The sequence below is a fragment of the Arvicanthis niloticus genome, chromosome 6 (genome assembly GCF_011762505.2).
Source record: "Arvicanthis niloticus isolate mArvNil1 chromosome 6, mArvNil1.pat.X, whole genome shotgun sequence".
Taxonomy (NCBI): Eukaryota; Metazoa; Chordata; class Mammalia; order Rodentia; family Muridae; genus Arvicanthis; species Arvicanthis niloticus.
In genome coordinates this window covers 65,977,950-66,000,217 of record NC_047663.1, presented here as the reverse complement: position 1 = coordinate 66,000,217, position 22,268 = coordinate 65,977,950, and the positions used below count along the sequence as shown (strand labels likewise).

Genomic DNA, 22,268 nt, shown 5'->3' with positions numbered 1-22,268 from the left:
CAGAGAACTTTGTAGATGATTGGATGGAAAGACTAAGAGGCAGAAAGTCGGGGAGTTTGCTCTGAGATGGTGTTTCCTAGTAATATCAGAAACTACACCCATAGAGTCTAAACAGCATGTAAGCTAAACAAGGACACCAATAAACATATATGCCAAACTAGCTGGAGAGAAGGCCACAAGACTTCTATACATGGAACTATAGGCAACTAAGGAAGCCTAGGGATGGGAGAGGTGGCCTTCCCCAGGGAAAAGCAGACCAATTGGTTGTCCAGGGCCAAATGGTCAGCCCTGAAAACATACACATACATACAGGTAGCATTATATAAGCAGATAGGTTATAGTGAGGAATATACATGTATACACATATACACGTATGCATGCAATAACAATTAGTAAAGAAACAAAAAGAGGCCACAAATTTAAAAGAGCAAGGAGACATATAAGGGGAGTCTGGAGGGAGAAGAGGAAAGGAGAAATGTAATTAAATTGTAGTCTCAAAGATAAAGGGGGGGGGGCTGGAGAGGGGCATCGTCGCTTAAGAGGACTAGCTGTTCTTCCAGAGGTCCTGAGTTCAATTCCCAGCAACCATATGATGGCTCACAACCATCTGCAATGGGATCCGATGCCTTCTTCTATTTTGTCTGAAGACAGCTACAGTGTGCTCACACAAATAAAAGAAATAAATCTTTTAAAAATAAAGATTTTAAAAAAGGAAAAATGCATAGCTATCATGTATCACTTTCATCAATGGGATATGTATATTTATTATACACATGTAGTATGCATTTTACACATACATGTATATATGTGTGAGAGTCTACAAAAAATCTGCCGTAAAAATCCTCATAAAGACAAATTTAAAATACAAGGAGCAGAAGGGCAGATCTCCACTTGTCCCTGTGTCCCTTCCATCCCACTCTCCTCCAGGCCCTGGCTCTCCGTGTACCTCACCCCAGTACCTGTGTCTTGGTTGATGCTGAAGGCTTCCAGGCCAGTGCCAGCCCGTAAGAAGTACTGGACCTCTCCATCCAAGCCATTGTCGTCATCCTGAGCTGTGACTACCATCACCTGGGTCCCTGCAGGGCTGTTCTCCTGCACCTGGCCCTGGTACACGAAGGATGAAAAGTGGGGAGAGTGGAGATTCTCATTTACATCCATGACTAACACTTCTACGTGGCAGAGGGTCCTGCGGGCTAGAGGCCTCCCACTGTCACTGGCCCAAAAGCTCAGATTGTAACCAGCCCGTCTCTCAAAGTCCAATTCTTTTTCCAGACTCAGAGCACCAGTCATCGGGTCCACCCGGAAGGTTCCATGAACATCATCCACCAGGATATATTTCACTTCACCTGCAGGGCCCAGGTCAGGGTCAGAGGCATCTAGGAATGTCAAGACTGTCCCAAGGGGCATGTCCTCTGGCACCTTCAGCCTACTGTGCTCTATGATACACTGGGGAGGGTTGTCATTGATATCCTTCAATGTGATTATCAAGTCGGTGACAGAGAAGAGCTGGTGGCCCTTCGTGGGCTGGTCTCTGGCCTCTGCCTTGAGTATGTACTGAGGTTCTGATTCCCTGTCAAGGTGTCCTGTGACAACCAACTCCCCAGTGAGTGGGTGGAGAGAGAACTTCTCTGTAGGGGTTAGTAGGGTGTAGCGAACCCTCCTGTTGTCCTCTGAGTCGGCATCCCTTGTCTTCAGCTCTGCGATCGTGGTTCCAACTTCTGTGTCCTCAGAAATGGTGAGTTGGTATCCACCTGGAGGAAACCGGGGTGGGTTATCATTCCAGTCTTTCACAGTCACTGTCAACAACTTCCAGGAGGACTTCGGAGGAGTACCCAGGTCATACACGGTCACATTGAGGACATAGAAGCTGGTGGTCTCGTAGTCCAAGGCTGCTGCCACTGTGAGCAGCCCTGTCTCCAGCTCAATGTCAAAACAACCTTCCTCATTGCCATCTGCAATCACATAGACCAGTTTGCCATGAAAGCCAGTATCTGGATCAGTGGCTGCCAGGCGGGCCAAGGGGGTGTTGACACGAACCTGCTCCAAAATGTCAATAGACTGGGGGAAGTGGTCCTCAAACTGGGGAGCATGATGATTGATCTGATAATTGCCAAGGGAGGTGAATTCCTCTTCACCCAACTCTTGGCCCTGAAGCCCTGCAGACTGAAGGATGGTCTTTGTGATATGGGTCAGTACTCCCGTTTTATCACACTGTACAGGGACCTCAGAGTGATGGTCCTTCACCACTATGACTTTCAGAGTTGTGGGGGAGGCATAGTTCTTGCCGTCAGAAGCTGTAATCTTCAGAGAATAGACAGTTGGCCGAACAGCAGTGAGATTCATAAAAGAGCGTTTGAGAGATATCACTCCAGAGAAATGGTTGAGATGGAAATAGTCTTGTTCATTGCCAGACACGATTTCATATTTTAGGTTCTGAAGTTCATCCATGTCTATTGCAGACACAGCCATTATTGATTTTCCGACCGGTACATCTTGACGGAGGGACACGGTACAGTTGACTTCCTCAAACATAGGCTGGTTGTCATTCAAATTCTTGAGCCTCAGAGAAACAGACACCTCCTTCTCCTGGCGAAAAGGGGACCCCCAGTCTGATGCTCTGACCCGAAAGGTATAAATTCTTCTCATGAGTTCATAGTCCATGGGTTTGGTGGTGGAGATGACCCCCAGGTAAGGGTCAATAGAGAATGGCACAGCTTTGGGGCCAGCGATGGAATAGGTGATGTGTCCATTGTCCCCATGGTCCTGGTCTGTGGCTGTCACAGTCAAAACACTGGTGCCAGGAGGGATGTTCTCATCCAAGGTACCTTCATAAGAAGATCTGTTGAAGACTGGGGCATGGTTGTTACAGTCCACAATATCAATGATCACAGTGGTGGTGGCCTGACCCAAGGAAGTTTTGACATGGAGCTGGTATTGGTTTCGTTCATGGAAGTCTACAAGCTTTGTGGTGGTGATCAGGCCTGTGCGAGCATTCAACTTGAACACTGTGCTCCCAGGGGATGGCTTTAGAACATAACGCAAAGTGGGGAAGGCCGTGGTGACCTTCACCAATGCCACACGACTTCCGGGAGGAGAGAATTCATTGAGCTTTACTCTGTAAACAGCTTTCTCGAATCTGAGGTTGGCCAGCTTGTATGGTGGAAGATGGAAAGCCCTGATGATGGAGTGGGATGGAAATCTGCTCCTACTGTGGGCCTGGAGGCTGATGTTGAAGCCATGAAGGTGTTCTGCCCAATTAATGTCCCTGACTGCCACCAAATTGAACTCATTACCTTGGGCATAGGACTTGAGGACTTTGAAGTACTTTCCAGGGTCACCACCAACCACCTCCAGGGAATCTACTTCAGCTCCTGAGCCATTTGTATTCACTGTGACAATGGCATAGATGTCACCTTCATCACCCTCTGGTGGATTCAGGACCACTAAGGTGATAGCTGGGGGCTTCCTGTGTACAGGCTCCACATGAATTACCAATGAAGCCAAGTTGCCAAACCCATTGCCCTCTGAGATTTTTCTCATGCGGTCCACAGCCAGCACCTGGAGCTCATACTTCCCTCGCCATGTGACATTCAACTTTCCAGCCACAGTGACCACCCCACTAGTGGGATGGATGGCAAACACCTCTGACCTGGCATTAAAAGCATAATAGAACTCAGCATTCTGGCCCAGATCAGCATCTGTGGCAGTCACTTTGCATATGGGGCTCTTGAGGGGCCTGTCCTCAGAGATGGTGAATCTGTAGGAAGGTGGGGAAAAAAGGGGCTTCAGGTCGTTCTGGTCCAGGATGTGGACCACCACTTGGGTCAGCGCTTCAAACTCCAGACTCTTGTCTGAGGCTTGCACAACGAGCGTGTAGCTGTCTCGCACCTCCCTGTTGAGAAGAGCCGTGTTGCTGCTCTTGGTCCTTATTCTCAGAAAGCAGAAGTTGCCCACCACATGCTCCTCGGTCTTAAATACTCCAGCTGCATCTCCAGAGATGATCCGGTACTTCACCACCCAGTGGGGCTCTGCCAGATACATGCCCATCTTTACTGGGCTCTCCACATAGGTCTTGGGAGCAGAGTTTTCATAAATGGTGGCATTGTACAGGGAATGTGTGAAGCGCCAAGACAAGGGGGTGAGGGTTTCTTCTAGGGGCTTCTCACAGGCTGCACGGTGGAGCAATATGATGACTAGACCCAGCAGGACAAGAGTCATGGTGAAAAGCTCCTGAGTAAGAAGAAGGAGAAGGTTCAAGTTAGAGAGGAGACGACTCCCATCACTGTGGTTCTTTCTCTTTTGAAAGCATATATTAATTGTACTTAATAACTGGTTTAGGACATTTTCATACATGAATATAAAGTATGTGATCTTCTTACCCTCCTTACCCTCTTTTATTCCTCCTCCCATTCCCCCAAATCCAGATCCCTGTTCCTCAGCAGCGCAAGGGAGGATGCAGAGAAAAGAGCGTAATCACACAGAGGCTCCGTCTGACTTATGCCGCATCAGAACACAGACAGCTGGAAATATTCTCTCAGTGGTATCCTGTGGATACATCCTAATTTTGATTGGCTCCTCCCCCTGCCTCACCCCAACCCCCTATAAACCTTTGTGGCTACCTTAAGAAGGTAAAATTGTGCCACCTCTTAGCCAAGGACCCAAACTTAGCAGTTTCTCCATGTGAGAACCCCTCCACTGGTGCTGGGCAGGAGCCGGAATGAACTGCATCTGTTCACATGGGGACTGCAGACAAGCACTGCCATCAGGATCCCAGATCTGGCACCAGGCTACCTAAATCTCAGTCCCTGCTCTCTATTTGCCAAGTGGTTAACCCTTCAGCAAGTCCCTGACCTCTGTGAACCCTGATTCCTTATTCCATAACACAGGGATAAAAATAGTATCTAGGTGGTGCTCGTGAAGATGGTTCAGTGGTTAAAGGGGCATACTGCTCTTCCAGAGGACCAGAGTTTGGCTCCTAGTGCCCACATCAGGCAGTCCACAATTACATCTAACTCCAGCTCCTGGGAATCTGACACCTTCCTTTGGCCTCTGCGGGCACCCACACTCACTTACACAAACCCACACATCGACACATACATACACATATAATTTAAAATAATATGATATATATATATATATATATATATATATATATATATATATATATATATAATTTAGGGTTGAAGATATGGTTAAATCAATAGAGTGCTTGCATAACATGCTGGAAACTCTGGATTTCATACTAACACTTCAGTACAATGGTGCATGCCTGTAATCTAAGCGCGCAGGAGATAGAGGAAGGGGGAATCAGAAGTTCCAGGTCATCCTTGTTTACATAGCAAGTTTAAGGCAGGCTAGGCAACGTGAGACCCAATCTTAAAATAATAAGTGTGGGTGACTCTATCTTACAGCAGTGTTGTATAAATTAAAGGGGGAACAAAGGTGAGGGATCTAGCAGAGATCGGTATGAGGTAAGTTTTAACAAGATTAGGCATTATTAAGAGTAGGAAGGATGAGTTCAAGACCTGCACCTACCAGGAGGCAAAGCAGGAGCTGGATGAAGCTTCTGTAGTCACTGGCTGGGCTGCTTCCCCTGTCTCAGGCTTAGGAACTTCTAAATCACCCCTACCCACTGCGGACAGAACTTAACTCCAGATACATAACTCCTAGACTCCGGGAATGTCTTAGCCAAAAATGGGGCTCTGTACTCACGTGCAAATGGGCAAAGAGACCCATTCTGGAGCTAGGGCTTTTCCCAGCTCATATGGTGGGTTGCCAGGTCTGAACTAGTCTAAGGAACTGGTTCTCCTTGAACTAACCTCCTGACTCCTCTGTCTTCTCTACTTGCTTGCTGTGTCCCATAGAGTTGAGCCTGCTCCAGAGAACCGAGGGTAGAAGCCGATTTGGGAGCCCAGTCTGCCCCTGGGAACCCCATTCCCAGGAACACCCTGGCTTTGGGCCATGTGTGGAGCATTCCTGGGTAAGACGGGACAGACTCGTTTTTCTGGTTATCTTGCTCTTCAAAGACACCGAAGAGTTAAATTTCCAGGGCAAGGGGGAAAGGAGAAGGGCGCCACCTCTTCTCAGAGTCCCCAGTGAATAGGGCATAGGGTTCCCTGACAGCCTGCAGGAAATGTTTCGAGACGGGAGGAAGGAACGGAAAAGCCCACCGGACCCCGGGTTCTGGAAGCCTGAGACAGAAAAGGGGCAGGGTCTAGCCCACCCTTCTAACTTCAACACCACAGTCTGCCGTGTAAGACTTTGTTGGGGTGCCTGGAGTTAACCTCGGCAAAAGAATACAGGACAGAGGCAGACACCACACCTCCAGGTCCCCAAATCAGCGTTTCTCATCCTCGTGCCCACCCCTCACCCCGCCCCCCCGCAGCCCGGTTCTTACCTTATTCTGTCCTGCAGCACGTGCAGAAACCATCCAAGGACCCCGCCCCCAGACCCTCAAGCAGGAGGGAACCCTGAATCACTCAAGCCCCAGCTCTCACAGGATTGTGTGCTCTCTGAAGTTGAAATCCCTGGAGAAAAGAGCCCTTACCCCAGTAAAGAAGCCTCAGCTCCAGGGAGCCAGGTGCTTGCAGCCCGCCCTAGCTGCTCTGCTTGCCCCGCTGCTTGCAGGGCGCTTCCTGTTCCCCTGGGTCAGCACCAGCAATGGGCAGGTCCCAACAAGAGCAGGCTCAGCCGGCATAGGCGCCAAGCCGACCCGTTAAGATGCACTGTAGGGATGAGGTGGCCACAGGGTCTCCATGGGTGATGAGAGGCAGAGAGATGCACCCTGGGGTGGTAGCTTGATGCATGTACCCACATGCAAAGTGTAGGACTGACAGACAGCCACAGTGGGCAGGCAGCCTGTGGAGGGAGGACACTGTGTCTACACGTGGCTGTTTCCTGGCACCTAGTACCAACAGGTGAGCATGCTCTCAGGGTGTAGAGGCATCCAGGCCTCCCTGTCTTACCCTCTGAACCTCCCACACCCAGGAGCAATACATGAGACTTCTTGTAAAAATACACAGCAGTTCGTATCTTCATATCATTTATCAGTTGAAATTTTTCTAACTTTCCCATAATTCTTAGATTACCATCTTATCACCTTAGGATGGTACAAAAGGTCCCAAACCACCTGTTGATGACATCACACCATTCTCCACTCTACTGATGTACTGGAGCTGCCGTTTCCCTCTACAAACACGTTCAGTGGGGGAGCTGCCTCAAGATGGTTGATTTTGTGGCTTCTTCCACTGAAGCTTCTCTCATAAGACCCTACTTCACATCTCATGTGCTCCCGGATCCTGATTTGAAGCAACCCCCCTCCCCAATACCACCCGTGTCGCTTCAGAGTCTTTGTCATCACCTTGTTTATCCAGTGACAGTCCTCCCCCACTGAACATCCGAGGGCTCCATGAAGAGCTCCTTACTCACAGTGGGACCCCCACTGGGTGGGGGATCAATACTGGGTACACACCCAGCTCAATTGATACCAGCTGAAAATGGGAGGCTCTGAACCTAAAGTCATGAGAGAAGAAAATGGAATCTTTGGAAATGCTCCTCTCTGTTGAGAGCAGGGGGCAAATATGGGGCTGGGTAGATGGCTCAGAAGTTAAAAGCACTTGCCTAAATTGCCAAGGACCAGTTTGGTTCCTAGCACTCACATCTGGCGGCTCACAACCACTTGTAACTCTGACTATAGGTGACCCAACACCCTCTCCTGGCCTCCATCTCCTGGACTCGTGGACACATACCCACGTACAGATACACATAACACATAATTAAAAATAAGATTAATCTTTTTTTTTAAAGGGTGAGGAAAATGAAGTCCCAAAGGAATAAGGGGATTTGCCCAGAGTTTCAGAGTAAGGATGACAGCCAGGGATTTTCCCCCAACTGGGCCACCAGAAAGTGATGCTATTTTCTTAGGGCCCTAGTCCCAGCCCCAGCCCTTAGCCAACTGTATTGCTGAGCCGTTGCTTGATCTCTGAGAACCTTGTTCTCCTTGTCTGGAAGATGAGCTGTTGAGAGTTTCTTACCCACTGGGTTTTAGGAAAATGAAGAGAAGTGAGCATAAATACACTGTACAGGGCCTGGTGCCTGAGTACAGGCTGCTGAGTGTCTTATATTCTTAGTTCTCAATGAATCAGAGCCTGGGATGGGGTGAGGTTGGGGCCCACTGACATCTCTGGAGAGAGTCCAGCCTGGGCCCAGTGGAACAGGAAGCAGGTCTCTGCTTGCTGGCCCTACTCCATGCTCTTCTGGGAAGCTGCTAGCGGGTACTTGTCTGGGGTGGGGCCTGGCGCTCCCCAGCTCCCCAGGCCTAGACAGACAGAAAGGGGACACAGGCAAAGGGATTGTCATGTGGAGATATCATACACATCTAGTGTGAATAGAATGCCGTGAGGATCTATGTACGAATCCAGCTGCCTCTGTGTGAGACCCAGCTCCACTTCACAGAAGAGGGACCAGCTATGTAGCCTCAGGTAATGACTTGCCATCGCTGATCATTAGTTTTCCAAATTTATGGAAATGAAGTTGGTGAGAATACAGATTGAGACCTGATATTCTGGTTTTCTTTCTTTATTTTTTATTTTATGTGCATTGGTATTTTGCCTGTGTGAATGTCTGTGTGTGGATGTCAGATTGCCTGGAACTGGAGTTACGGTTGTGAGCCACCATGTGGGTGCTAGGAATTGAACCCAGGTCCTCTGGAAGAGCAGCCAGTGCTCTTAACCCCTGAGCTATCATCTCTCTAGCCCCTGGGGCCTGGTTTTCAATATCATCCAGTGCTAGCATGTCTCAGTGACAGGCTCATCCTGTTAAAGGTGGGTTCGTGGATAAGGAAGACTTCTGGTATCAGGTGTCCTGCCCTTCCCTAACTAATCTTGCATCTGCTCATCTGCAACACAAAGCACGGGGTTGTTTATCTGCTTGATTGTTTTATTTTTTAAACTTTCTATCTTTCTGTTACATTTATCTATTTATTTATTTATGAGAAAAACATGCAGACACACACACACACATGGGTGGTGGAAGGAAAGGGAAAGGTCAAAGTGCATCTGTGGACATTAGAGAACAACTTACTGGAGTTGGTTCTTTCCTACCATAGGGTCCTGGGGAACACACTAAGGTTAGCAAGCTTGGCAGCGAGTACCTTTATGTTCTGAGTCATCTAATCTCCCAAATTCTGGGATCATGGGACTACACTATCACACCTGGTTTGTGCAGTGTTGGGAACGGAATCCAGGGCCTTGTGCACGCTAGGCCAGCACTCCACCAAGTGAGCCACATCCCCAGCCCTGCTGCTATAGGATTTTAAGAGGCTGTGATTCTGGTCATCCTGTGATTCAGCTACCAGTTCCTCAGAACACCGCTTCCGATGTTTAAGAACTTTGTGGCACTAAATTTGGTACCACTGATCCAGAGTGTCCCAGAAGATGCTGCAATCCCCAGAACAGCAATCAGTCTGAGCTGCACTTATGGAAGGCATTCTACACCAAGGAGGTGCAGAGTTGTAAGGTCGCTCTGGCTCATTAGGCATGGCTCTCTGAACTGTACGTATGGATGGAGAGGCAGCTCCAGCACATATTAAAGGAGCCTCCCAGAGGCCTTGAGAGATGTTCCCAGCCATGGACTCATCTGTACACCTACCAGTACTGCACAAACCCTAGGTCATATCCCTGAGAAGGTCCCCTAGCACCCTAGAATCTGAGGTCACCCATTCACTGTGTGTTCTCAGCCACATACATCTGCTCCACCCCACAGACCTCTTTGTAAATGTTGTGTGTATTAGGCTCAGTGAGGTGGGGATGGCTCAATGTTTTCAGAGCTGTTTCTTACTTTGAAGGTAGAATTTTCTTTTCTTTTCTTTTCTTTTCTTTTTTTTTCCCCCCCATGAGACGCGGGAGGAGGCGGGCGGGATTTGAACACGCACAGAGAGAGAGACAGAGACAGAGACAGAGACAGAGACAGAGACAGAGACAGAGACAGAGCATGCGCGCCACCGCCGGTTCGCTGAATTTTCTTTTCCTAACAGAACTAAGCTGATATGTGAACAACCTGAAGATGACTATGTTACTAAAAGCAGGGCTGGGACCTACACCCTGCCCCCAGTCTTGCCCCTCACCTGACTGGGAACTCAGGGCTGAGCAGCATGCTGAAGGACCCCTAAAAGTCCTTTCCACTCTGGCAAGCTGGCTTTGCTTGCCCAGCATCCTGAGTCCTGTCAGAAGAGGTCTGGGGACATCTGGTCTGGTGTGCTGTGATCTTCACGCCTGTCACAGCACATGCAGCAGCCCATGTGTGGTGTGTCACTTGAAACTCCAGGAGTCTGTGTCTCTGACTGATGTCTGTTCTATGAAGAGATTGATGAATCAAAACCAGACCAAGCCTCAACTGAAGGAGCACCGGGAAATACTCCTGTCTTTCCCAGAAATACCCGAGCATCGAGCAGAGGGACATCTGTCCTCTATCCAACACCTCCCTTTTTAAACTTTAATTGTTAAGTCTTCTTACATGTATATCTTATATGTTGAGCAGATGGCCCCCAGCTCCACATCTCCTATCCTTCTCTTACCCTTCTCGTTTGTCCCCTTTGAACTCTAGACAGTTTTATTCCTACTTTTACTTTACATAAACATACATGAGTTTATATAGCTACATTAAAATCTAAAAACCACAAATGAGAGTAAAGCCATGATATCTGACTTTTTGGAATGGACCTAATTTTTAACATGATTGTCTCCAGCTTCATCTATTTTCCTACAAATGATATAACTTTGTTCTTGTTTATGGCTGGAAAAAAAATCTCTCTATGTATACACATTTTCCTTATCCACTCTCTGTCGATGGACCCCTGAGTCGGTTCTATGTCTTAACCATTGTCAATATTTCTGCAGTGAACCTGGTGTCTGTGATATGCTGTCTCCATCCTCTGGATAAATCTCAGGAGTGGTATAGCTCGGTCATGTGGAAAAGAAAACTTGATATCCACATGCAGAAGAATGAAACCAGGTTCCTGGCCATCTCGCTGCATGAAAATTGTCTCTAAATGGATCAAAGACCTTAGCTTAAGACCTGAAACTCTGAAACCCTTATGGGGAGGGAGGGAGGAAAATGTGTTATTACCTAGGCAAAGGCAGAGGCTTTCTGAGTAGCCCTTCAAGGGCCAACAACCTCCCTTCTCAGCACAAGGCCGGTGTTAATAAGCAGTGTCCCAAAGTGTCTCCTAAGGATTCACATGTTGGAAGGATAAGACTGACTCTCACACATTGACCTCTGACCTCTACACACCTGCTGTGGTATACACACGCACACACTGACCTCTACACACCTGCTGTGGTATGCACACACACACACACACACACATACACACACAAGAACAAATACAAATATGAATAAATGTTAAGAAATGGAAGGAGGGGGGAAAGGAAGGTAGGAAGACACTTGCCTTTTACTCCAGCTCTCAAGGAAGGGAAACAGGCTTGCATGGCTTCCCAGGACACCCTTCCCCCAGTTGCAACAGGGCTGACCCCTGAACAGACTCCTGGTATATCTATGTACCTAAACTGCAGGAGTTCTGGCTGATAGCTCAGGTGCTGTTTAAACTTGGAAGGCCTTTCAAGAAAGGACAAGTCCCTGGATTCATTCACTGTGAGTCCTTTGGCACAAGTCCCTTAGCGCCATTGGAAGATATCTTCTCTCTTCCCAAACCCAGTGCAACAGCAGTGAACTCAGTGCTGCAGTGTTCTTAGGCCCTCTTCTTAGAGCCTCCTTTGGTCTGAGCACTCGGTGCTAGGAATGGTTCTAGTGGCATTCAAAGGGGAGGGTCCTAAATGCATTCTGTTTGCTATAGCGGGTGGGGCTGATGAGCAGGGAGTGTGCCTTCAAAATAGACTGTAAGTTCTGCATAGTTGTTAGTCATGAAAGCTCTCTCTCTCTCTCTCTCTCTCTCTCTCTCTCTCTCTCTCTCTTTCTCCCTCCCTCCCTCCCTCCCTCCTTCTTTTTCTCTCCCTCCCTCCCTCCCTCCCTCCTTCTTTTTCCCTCCCTCCCTCCCTCCCTCCCTCCCTCCCTCCCTCCCTCCTTCTTTTTCCCTCCCTCCCTTCTTCCCTTCCTTCCCTTTCCTTTCCTCCTTTCTTTCCTTGGTAGTGGAGAGCCTTTGAGGGTGTTTGAGGAGAAGCAGGACTGTTTTGAGAAAACTAATCTAACATCAGATCAAGACTGTCCTATCCTGCGTGCTGGGCATTGTCACCTAAGCCAAAGGGAATTGTCATGTATAAAACCCAGAAGAGCATTCAATCCATCTGTCAGTTTATAGGCAGCCACTACTGAGTGTTTGAGTAAAGACACCAAAGGCCCGTGCTGCACAAGTGCCGACAACAGCCAGTGGCTTGAACCATGTAGATGGATCACATGACCTTGAGAAAGCCACCTGGCCTGTCCTGGGCCTTCGTTTACATGTAAGCTGGTGATGATAAGAACTATTCTGACCCACTTCCCAGGGCTACAGGAGGACAGGTGGGATGACAAGAGGATGCACAGAGAGAGTGGGCAGGTGGCACCCTTTAGGACCAACAATGTATGGAGATTACAGCAGGCCCAGAGGCTTTCTTAGGAGAGGATCTGGAAGCATCAGCTCCACCCATCCCTGAGACCAGAAGGATGAACAGTCACTCAAAAGGAAGCTAGCAGAGTGGGTAGCATGCTTTCCTAGCTTGTAAGAAGACCAGGGTTCCACCCCCAGAATGACATAAGTCAACCTGGCTGCAGAATGTAGCACAGGAAAGAGTGGGATTGGGGAGGGGCCACTCAGGGGCAACTTATCTATCATGCACCATGGGCTCTCCCAGGGCCCAAGAAGGTATCTGAGCTTCTTCATCATTTGAAGAAAAAAAATCAACATTTAGATTCAAGACAATGGATTTTGTTTTGTTTGGAGGAGTTGTTTATTTATTTTGAGACAAAGCCTCATGCATCCCAGGCTGGTCTTAAATTCACTATATAGCTGAAAATAGCCTTCAACTTCTTATCCTCCTGCCTCCATCTCCTGAATGCCAGGAATACAGAGACACACCCCCACCTCTGGTTAAATGATGATGTAGGTTGAACCAGGGCTTCATAAATCCTAGGCAAGTACTCTGCCCTCTGGTTCCCATTCCCAGCCCCGAAGACAGTGCTATCATAGACAACAGAATGCCCATCCTCATACCAGTGCTGTGCTAAATAAAATATGACTGTAACGGTAATTAATTTGTAACTGTATGGTCATTTTAAATGTTTTTCACAGAGGACGGGTCCCCCCCCCAAAGGCTTTATACCTGGGGTCTTCAAGGGTTGGAATGCAATTGTGTGGGCGGGGCATATGAGGATGCTAAGCGCTCCCAGGCATGAGAGTTTGGAAGAAGAAAGATGATATATGGAGATGGCTGGACTGTGGTTTCTGTACAGGGTCTCCTCTGCCAGGTCCACTGACTGGTTCATTCAGAACTCATGAAGTAGAACCTTCTACCTACAGTTCTAGAACAAAGGATAAAAGAAGCTCAACTTTTTGCTCCTGGGGGACTACATTCTTGTGGAGGGAAATGCATTCTTGTGGGAAGGGTGCAGAGAAATCATATGCATTGTGTCTTTCCATGAAGGTGAGATACAGGGAAACCATATAGAGTCGAGGAAGAAATGTTGTCCTGGAAAGGGAATTTAGAAGGTCAGGTGACCTAAGGGCAGGATGCTGTCAAAGTAAGGAAGATAGTCATGTAGTTATTTTAAGGAAGAGAGTTCCTGGCCAAAGAACAGGCTATGCAAAGCTCCCAGGCAGGAGCAAAGAGGTGTATGGGGCAATGGAGGAAGAAGGAATGAGGATGTCTGTGTGGGCAGAGAGATGGCCAAAAGCCCTGAGTCCAAAGAGACTTGTAGAGAGGAGGATGCCACTGTGGGATCTGAGTGACAGTTACACGAAGAAGAGTGTCTATGGTGGTGGACCAGTGCTTTAGCTCTGTGCAGAGCCTGAGGAGATAACTCAGGTCTCGGAGTGCGTGCTATCTAATCATGAGAACTTGAGTTCAATCTCGAAAACCCACATAAAAACATCTGGCTGTGGTGGAGCACACCTTGAATTCCAGAGGCAGAGGCAGGGGGATCTGAGACTCCTTAACCAGACAGCCTGGTCTAAACAGTGAGCTCCTGGCCAATAAGAGACCATGTCTCTAATGATGTAGATTATGTTCTGGGAAATGACACCTGAGGTCGTCCTCTGGCCTCCATATGAACATGTGTGCACACATGTAGTACATTCATACACACACACACACACACACACACACACACACACACACGAGTGATTAAAACAACCTTCACTTGGGTAATGGTAGTGTATGCCTTTAGTCCTAGCACTTGGGAGGCAGAGGCAGGATCTCTGTGAACTTGAGGCCAGCCTGGTTCACCAAGTGAGTTCCAGGATATCCAGGACTACACAGAGATACCCTGTCTCAAAATCAATTAATTAACTAATTAATTAATTAAACAATCTTCAAGGGTGCCCCCATGGAGCCAACTGGTGGAATCCAGTTCTGTTCCTGGCCTGTGACAGATCATCCTATTATTTGGTGGGTTTTTTTTTTTTTTTAATCTATCATTTGGTTTTTTGGTTTTTTTTTTTTTTTTTTTTTTTTATGGCGAGTTATTCACATAACAACTCTAGGCAACTTTTCCCCAAACCTGGATTTCAGCTCCTCTTTCCAAAACTGAAAGACATGCCCTGGGGCTCTTGTGTGGCACCCGCTGACTGGCGCTGAGCAGTGAATGCTTCTGGTGGACGCTTATGATGCCCTCTTCCCAAAAGCCAGTTTACACATGGCCGAGAAGCAAATTATTTTCCCATGTCTCTCTCCAACCTGAACAGAGGGCAGAGCCCAGCTACAGCCACACCACCATGAATAAGCCTAATCTCAGCTGATAATGGAAGTTAAGCGGGGTCAGAGCTGGGTAGGAGGACTTGGGTGGGAGAAAGCCAAGCCCAGGAGGACCACCCGCTTTCCTTGCAGCCGCTGGACACCCTCAGGCCCAAGAGACTAACGGAGACTACTGCATCTTGAGGAAGAGTGTCTGTGTGTGTGAGCTAAAACTGCCTGAGCTAGAGAGAAGCCTTGCCCAGCTGATCAGCAGATACAGGGGAAGGACTCTGGAGCCCCACCCACCTCTACCCGCTAGCCACCAACCATCCCATTGCCCCAGGTCCCTCTGACCACCCTGCCCCTCCAGGTCCCTGCGGAGCTCCATTGACAGTGATTTTTGAGGTCAGACCTCGAAGTGCCCTGCCTGGTATGTATTAACCAAGGTGTACGAACCAAGGCTTTATGGACAAAGCCCCTTCCCTGGGGTCTGAGCTTAGACTCAAAGACTCATCTCTGTCTTCAACTGTGCAGCATCTGGCCAAGTAATGACTGGAGGGCCCAGGACGCATTGAGGTCTATCTCATAATTCCCCTGAAATTATGAGATAAGCCAACTTTATAGGAGTGGGAGAGCTTTTTATCTGGGAGAGGTCTCACTATGTAACCACAGCTGGCATGGAACTCACTACATAGACCAGGCTGGCCTCAAACTCCCAGAGATCTGCCTGCCTCTGCCTCCTCAGTGCTGGGATTAACAGCATTCATTGAGAGCTTTGTTAGAAAGAGCACAGAGGCTGGGTGTGATGGCATACACAAAATTCAGTTAGGGCATTGCACAGCACAGTGGCACCCCAGCACTTGGAAGGAAGCCGGAGGGTCAAGAGTTTAAGGTAATCCTGGGCTACATAGAAGTAAGCCCAAAGCAAACCTGAGTTACATCAGACCCTGTCTCAAAACAAAACAGAGAGAGGAGAGTAAGAAAAGAAGGAAGAAAAAAAGGGAGGGAGGGAGAAAGGATGGATGAAAGGAAGGAAGGAAGGAAGGAAGGAAGGAAGGAATGATGGATGGATGGATGGATGGATGGAAGAAAAGAAAGGAGGGAGGCAAGAAGGAAAGAAGAAAGGAAGGGAGGGAGGCAAGAAGGAAAGAAGGAAGGAAGGGAGGGAGGCAAGAAGGAAAGAAGGAAGGAAGGAAGGAAGGAAGGAAGGAAGGAAGGAAGGGAGGGAGGGAGGGAGGGAGGCAAGAAGGAAAGAAGAAAGGAAGGGAGGGAGGCAAGAAGGAAAGAAGAAAGAAAGAAAGGGAGGGAGGGAGGAAGGAAGGAAGGAAGGAAGGAAGGAAGGAAGGAAGGAAGGAAGACTTGAACATGAAAGAACAGAGTAAAATGCAGAGGCCAGCCAGACCTGCTGAACAGGCCTCTGCTTCTTGCCTCTTTGATTCAGCAGAACCCTTTGCAAAACTGTTGAGTCTCCAGTAGACCTCAGGTCCCGACCTGGGTGGCCTTGGATAACTTAATCACTAGGCCTGTCTTTCTTCGTCTGTTAGGATGGCTGTCATCAAAAAGACTAAAGACAACAAGTGCTGGTGAGGGTGTGGAGGGAGAAGCCTAGTGCTGTGTGGTTGGTGATGTAAACAGCCATGATGGAAACAGCAGGGAGGTTCTTCAAAGAACTACAAATAGAGCCACCATATGGCCCAGCAATCCCACCTCTGGGCGAGCATCCAAAGGAAATGGAATCAGTCTGCCCACCCACGTTCACTGCAGCACATTCGTGCTACCCAATGGAAACAACCCACGTGTCCAGCATCCGATGAATGGATAAAGACAATGTAGTCTGTATACACAATGGAATACTACTCAGACTTTAAGGGGGGGCGGGAGTGGGGCTGGTAAGATGGCTCAGCAGGAAATGTGTTTGTCTCCAAGCCTGATGGTCTGTGTTCTATCCCCAGGATCCATGTAGTGGAAAGAAAGAACTGGCTGCTGTTCCTATGGCATGCAGGGACACAAAACAAATAAACAAAAATGGAACTAACATTAAAAAATAAATAGATAAGATAAAAAGAAATTTTTATGCAAATGTATTGTTGATATTTCTTGGGTGCAGCCTTCCTGTGATGTCCAGAATACTGTCTCACAGCAGGTGTGTTCTGTATACTGACAATACCAGTTGACACGCCAACATGGATGCGGGAAATTTCACAAGGCCTCAGTCCTAGGTGAAGAGCTACAGGCAACCAAAAGCTGATGAGAGGAAAGAGTTAGTTTTCTCCAGGTCAACTTTTCTGACAGGTTATCTAACCCCCGTGGTCAACCTTAAAGGCATATTCATACGAACAACACTAAATGAATTCTATAGGTATGTGTGTGTGTAATTAAAAAAGAAGTTATGAGCTGGGCAGTGGTGGCACATGCCTTTAATCCCAGCACTTGGGAGACAGAGGCAGGCAGATTTCTGAGTTTGAGGCCAGCCTGGTCTACAGAGTAACTTCCAGGACAGCCAGGGCTACACACAGAGAAACCCCATCTCAAAAAAAAAAAAACAAAAAAACAAACAAAACAACAACAACAACAACAAAAAAAGTTATGGATCTGAGAGAGAATGGGGGGGACACAGAAGCAGTCAGAGAGGAAGAGTGAAGGTAGAAATGTTATAAATACATGGCTAGTATGAAATTTTCAAAAGAAAATAAAATTTTGAAGAAAGAAAGGAGACTCCATCCTTCCTAATGAGGCAGATGAAGCTGAGGGGCATCACGATAGGTGAAGCAGAGCAGAGCAGTCACAGAAAGCCAATGCTGTACCATTTCACTCACAGGGAAACTCTAAGGTTGAACTAGCAGATTCCAAGAGTGGAATAATGGTTACCGAAAGCTCTGAGTGTGGGAGGCAGGAAGTGCTGGTCAAAAGTTAGCAGTGAGTTCAGGAGATCCACAATGCAATAGGTGATTCTTAATTAATAAGGGACTATATATAGCTGGTCCTAGTGATGCACACCTGTAGTCCCAGCTATTAAGGAGGAGGAGGCAGAAAGATCACAAGTTCCAGGCCTGCCTGGAGTACAGAAAGAGTTCAAGGTCAGCCTGGGCAATTTAGTCAGACACTGTCTCAAAATAAAAAATAAGAAGAGAACTGAAGGGTGCCTGAGTGCTTGCCTGGCATTCACAAAGCCCTGTGTTTGACCCCACAGCCACAGAATTGTATTTTAAGTAGAAAACAGTGTGTGTGTGTGTGTGTGTGTGTGTGTGTGTGTGTGTGTGTTTTCAGGATGGGGGGACTGGAGAGATGGTTCAGCCTGCTAAATGCTTGCATTGTAAATGTGAGGACCTAATTTTGGTCCCCAAAGTCACACAAATGTCAGACGGGTGTGACAGCCCACCTGTAGTTGAGTGCTTGGGAGGTTGATATGAGATCCTTGGAGCAAGCTGGCTATTAACCTCCCTGGATTAGCAAGCTCTGGGTTCAAGTGAGAGACTCTGCCTCAGTATATAAGGTGGGAAGAGACAGCATCTATTCTGTGTGCACACACAGAGATGTACATATGCACTCAAACACATGTGAACTCTCAGTGCACACACACATAAACTATCAACGCACACTCATACAAGAAACAAGCTGAACAAGGTAACTTCTGCAGCTTGAGGCCAATGTGAACATTGTGTACAAGTGTGGCTTAGTAATCACTGTCTGGATACTGTCATTTGCTCTTGTAAACTGCTGTGAAGACTGAAGACTATGCCAAAGATATTGGAAAGGGTGGCCTTTCCTTCTTCAGCATCCATGATTCCCAGGCTCTGCCACCCCAAGCCTCAGTATCCCCATTTACTTTCCCCAGGGACTGGGGGCCTGAAGGACTTAGTGTGAAAAGCGTTTGGTAAGATGCCAAGTGAGATGCTGACGTAGCTGACAAGTTGAAGTCAGTATTATCACAATACATGCTCAAAAATTTGTGGAATGCGGGAAGTCTCCACACATCACTAGTCACCAGTGTGCCCAGGGGCTCTTTGTGGGAGCAGTCCCAGAGACATATGCATATGTGCATGACACACACACACACACACACACACACCTACCTGCAGGTCTGTAACACTCCTCTTTTTGCAGTGATTTGTTTCAAACGTGAAGAAGCAACCTGAGAGATATGAATTCTTCCAGGGTTTCAGAAGGGACAGAAAAGAAAGGGTGTGAACGGAAGAGGTGCTACACACGGACTGGGGTCTCAGCTCCCTGCCAAGCAGGTGCACAGCCCTGAATTCTATCTTTAAGGGAAAAAAATGAAAGAGAGGGAGGGAGGAAGAAGATAGAAAAAGAGGGAGAAAGGTAGGATGGGAGAGAGGGAAGGAGGGAGGGAGAGAGGTGGAATGAGAGAGAAGGAGGGAGGGAGAAGGAGAAAGGAAGGGGCGAGAGGGAGGGAGAGATGAAGAGGGATGAAGGGAGTGAGAGAATGGGAGAAGAGGATGGGAAGGGAGAAGAGAGAGGAGTGGAGACAGAGATATAGTCCGGCCATTTAGATGGCTTCTGTTGGTGGTCCTCTTGTGTATTCTTCAGAGATGTGCAAGGTGCCCTCTCTGCTCCATTTCCGTCTATCAATGAGCGTACACAACAGAATGTCCACTGTATCTAGAGCTTCCTGCTCAACTTTCCCACCCCCACCCAGATACAGAGAGTGGATGCTGTGTCTTATCCTTGCTCCTTGCCCACAAGCTCCTTGGTGGTGTGGCCACTCCCTGCCAGGTTATACCTCCAACTTTGGCCCAGGAAGATGTGCCAGGTAGGGCAAGGAAGTATACTACCATGGTCATGTACAAACGAGTCCTGCTCTGGCCCATGACTTGGTGACTTTCAGCCAATGAGGGGATCTGACAGAGCCTCAGTCTTTTTATACATCAACCAGGAAATAAGCCTCTGACTGTTAGGAGACCAAAGCGGAATGGGATGTGGACAGCACAATGCCATACCTGGAACCTTCATGAGGTCATTGTTGCGACCCCAGTGACATGGTTGTCATCAGAGGGATTAAGTGATCCCAGAGCAGAGTCCCTCATTCTGTAGAGCCCAGCAACCATCTGAAATAGGATGAATTAACTATTCTCCTACGTCTCTGAGCCAACCCTCCATTAAGCTATCATTAGTGATGCACTGAGGTCCAGTGGAGGGTGGAGACATGCAGTTCTCAGAGGTGGGCAACATTAATTGAACATTTACTGTAAGCTAGAACTGTGGTGAGCACATAGTACCCTTCATCTCCAGCAACCCTGATTTAGCTTTGTTCTGAAAAAGACATTGCTGAGGACCAGCAAGATGGCTCAGCAGGCAAAGGTGCTTACTGCCAAGCCTGACAACCTGAGTTTGATCTCAAGAATCTGCACAGTAGAAGCTAAGAATTGATTTCTGTAGGTTGTCCTCTGACCTCCACATGTACACACATACACACACACACACACACACACACACACATACACATGACATTGATGGGACTCACATAGGTGACCCACCTTTCTGATCCCACAGCCACGCTGGAGTAGAATTCACATTGCCTATATGTCTAACAGTTGCCCGGCCTGTCTGTTCATGCCCATGGGTTGGAAGGAGCTACCAGGAAGGGAGAGGTTCTGTGGTCCCTCCCCCACAGCAGGGATCCTAATACCATGGGACTGCTCATACCAGCAGATTCTCAGCCAAGGCTCCATATCCAATCCTTCCTTGAGCTCCCTTCTCTCCAGCCTGGCCCTGCCCAGTCTTCTGTCCATCTGTCCTCTCCCTCCCCTGAGCAGGGCAGCTTAGAACAGAACCAGGCAGGCTGGCAGGTCACAGCAGGTAGAGAGCAGTCTTCTAGCAATGAGAAAAGAGTGCACACAGGGCCAGTGGCCCCTGGTGAGTGAGGGGTGATTTTGCAGCATCCTCTGTTGACCCAAAGGTACTGGACTTCAGCCACAACCCTCCATCCCAGGACTCTGTACATCCTAATTTCCCTTATCCACCCTAAATCTATATCCTTTCTGGTCGTCTATAGACATAGGAGTCAATTGATCTATGAAGCAGCCTGTGCTCTGTGAAGCAGGCTGCTGTGGTAACGAGGGGTTAAAACATAAATATTCCAGCCCCACCCCAGATCTATTGACTCAAGATCCTCAGGGGTGGGGCTCGGGAATAGGAGTCTAACAAGTTTCCTGGATGATTTTGGTGTGCCTGGCAATGAGGATCTACTGAACAAGACACATGGCTCTTTCTTTAGGGTCTTCCGTTGGGGCCATACCTCCTTTGAGTGACTAGATTATCCCATAGGGAGTTGGTGAGGTTTGACAACTTTGATCTTTGAGGTCAGACAAGAGATTTGATATGTTGGAGACCTCAGCCTTTGAGAAGCATGATTTGGTAGGGGCATGTGTGGGGGTTGCTCAAGTGGGGAACAGATCTTCTCCCTTGGTGATCTTCTAGATGCTCTTGGGGGAACATAGGACCTCAGCAGATTGCCAAGTGGATAGCTCAGAAGAGTGGCCAGGAGGGAAAGCAACCAACCTCACACATTTGAAGTTCACCTGCATTTTGAGCCTGTATATGTTGCATCCATCTGTATTCAGGCCCCAAGGGCAATTGTTTACCTCCCTGAGACAGAGTCTGTTTACCTTCAGAGAGTCCCAGCCCATGGACCATGCTCCTCTTGCAATAAATAGAACTGAACCTGAAAACAATAACTCTCTGCATGTGAACACACAGCTCATGGCCCAACAGAAACATGAACAAACCTTCACCTGAGATTCCTCATGGGACCAGCACAGCTCACCATCATTGTCTCCATTAAACAGCCCAAAGAACCAGGGCTGAATGCTTAAGTCTACTGGAGCATGATTGTGTAATGGAGTACTATGCAGTGAAGAAGAGGAACCATTGTTCTAGGCACAGTGCAGATGGGTCTTGTTCATGATGTGGAGCGTTCTCTCTCTCTCTCTCTCTCTCTCTCTCTCTCTCTCTCTCTGCACATTGTGCTACAACTAGTATATAAAGTTTAAAATAGGCAAATTGAAGATATGAGTTAGATTAGGGTAAAATTACCCTCAAAGGTGTGGGAACAGTTGGTACCTGAAAGGCACACAAAGTGGGGTTTCTGGATGAAAGGTATGTTCTGTTTATCTTGGAGTTGGTTAGTTTTCACTAAATTGAGTGTTTATGACTCATGCTCTCTTCTGTATGGATATCATATTTCATTAGAAAGGTTTTTAAGCCCTAGTAAGTGTTCAGAGGTGACTCTGATAGGGAAAAAGCTGTGTATATGATGGCAGCCATCTAACTGGCTAAGGATCAAGTGGAGTCTCTTCCTACCCCCAGGAACCAGGAAGGAGATGGTAGTCAAAATCAAGCTATGGGAACAGTGCCAGACAAGACAGG

General features: G+C 47.9%; 1 protein-coding gene across 1 annotated transcript in view; it reads right to left on the bottom strand.

Annotated features, from left to right (window-relative positions):
- Fat2 (FAT atypical cadherin 2) overlaps positions 1-22,268 on the bottom strand; it is an 86,522-nt gene that overhangs the window by 57,719 nt on the left and 6,535 nt on the right. The window contains exon 2 of the mRNA XM_034507206.2: positions 960-4,230. Within this exon, the coding sequence (XP_034363097.1) occupies positions 960-4,218 (3,259 nt within the window). The 5' untranslated portion in view covers positions 4,219-4,230. The remainder of the gene's footprint in view (positions 1-959; positions 4,231-22,268) is intronic.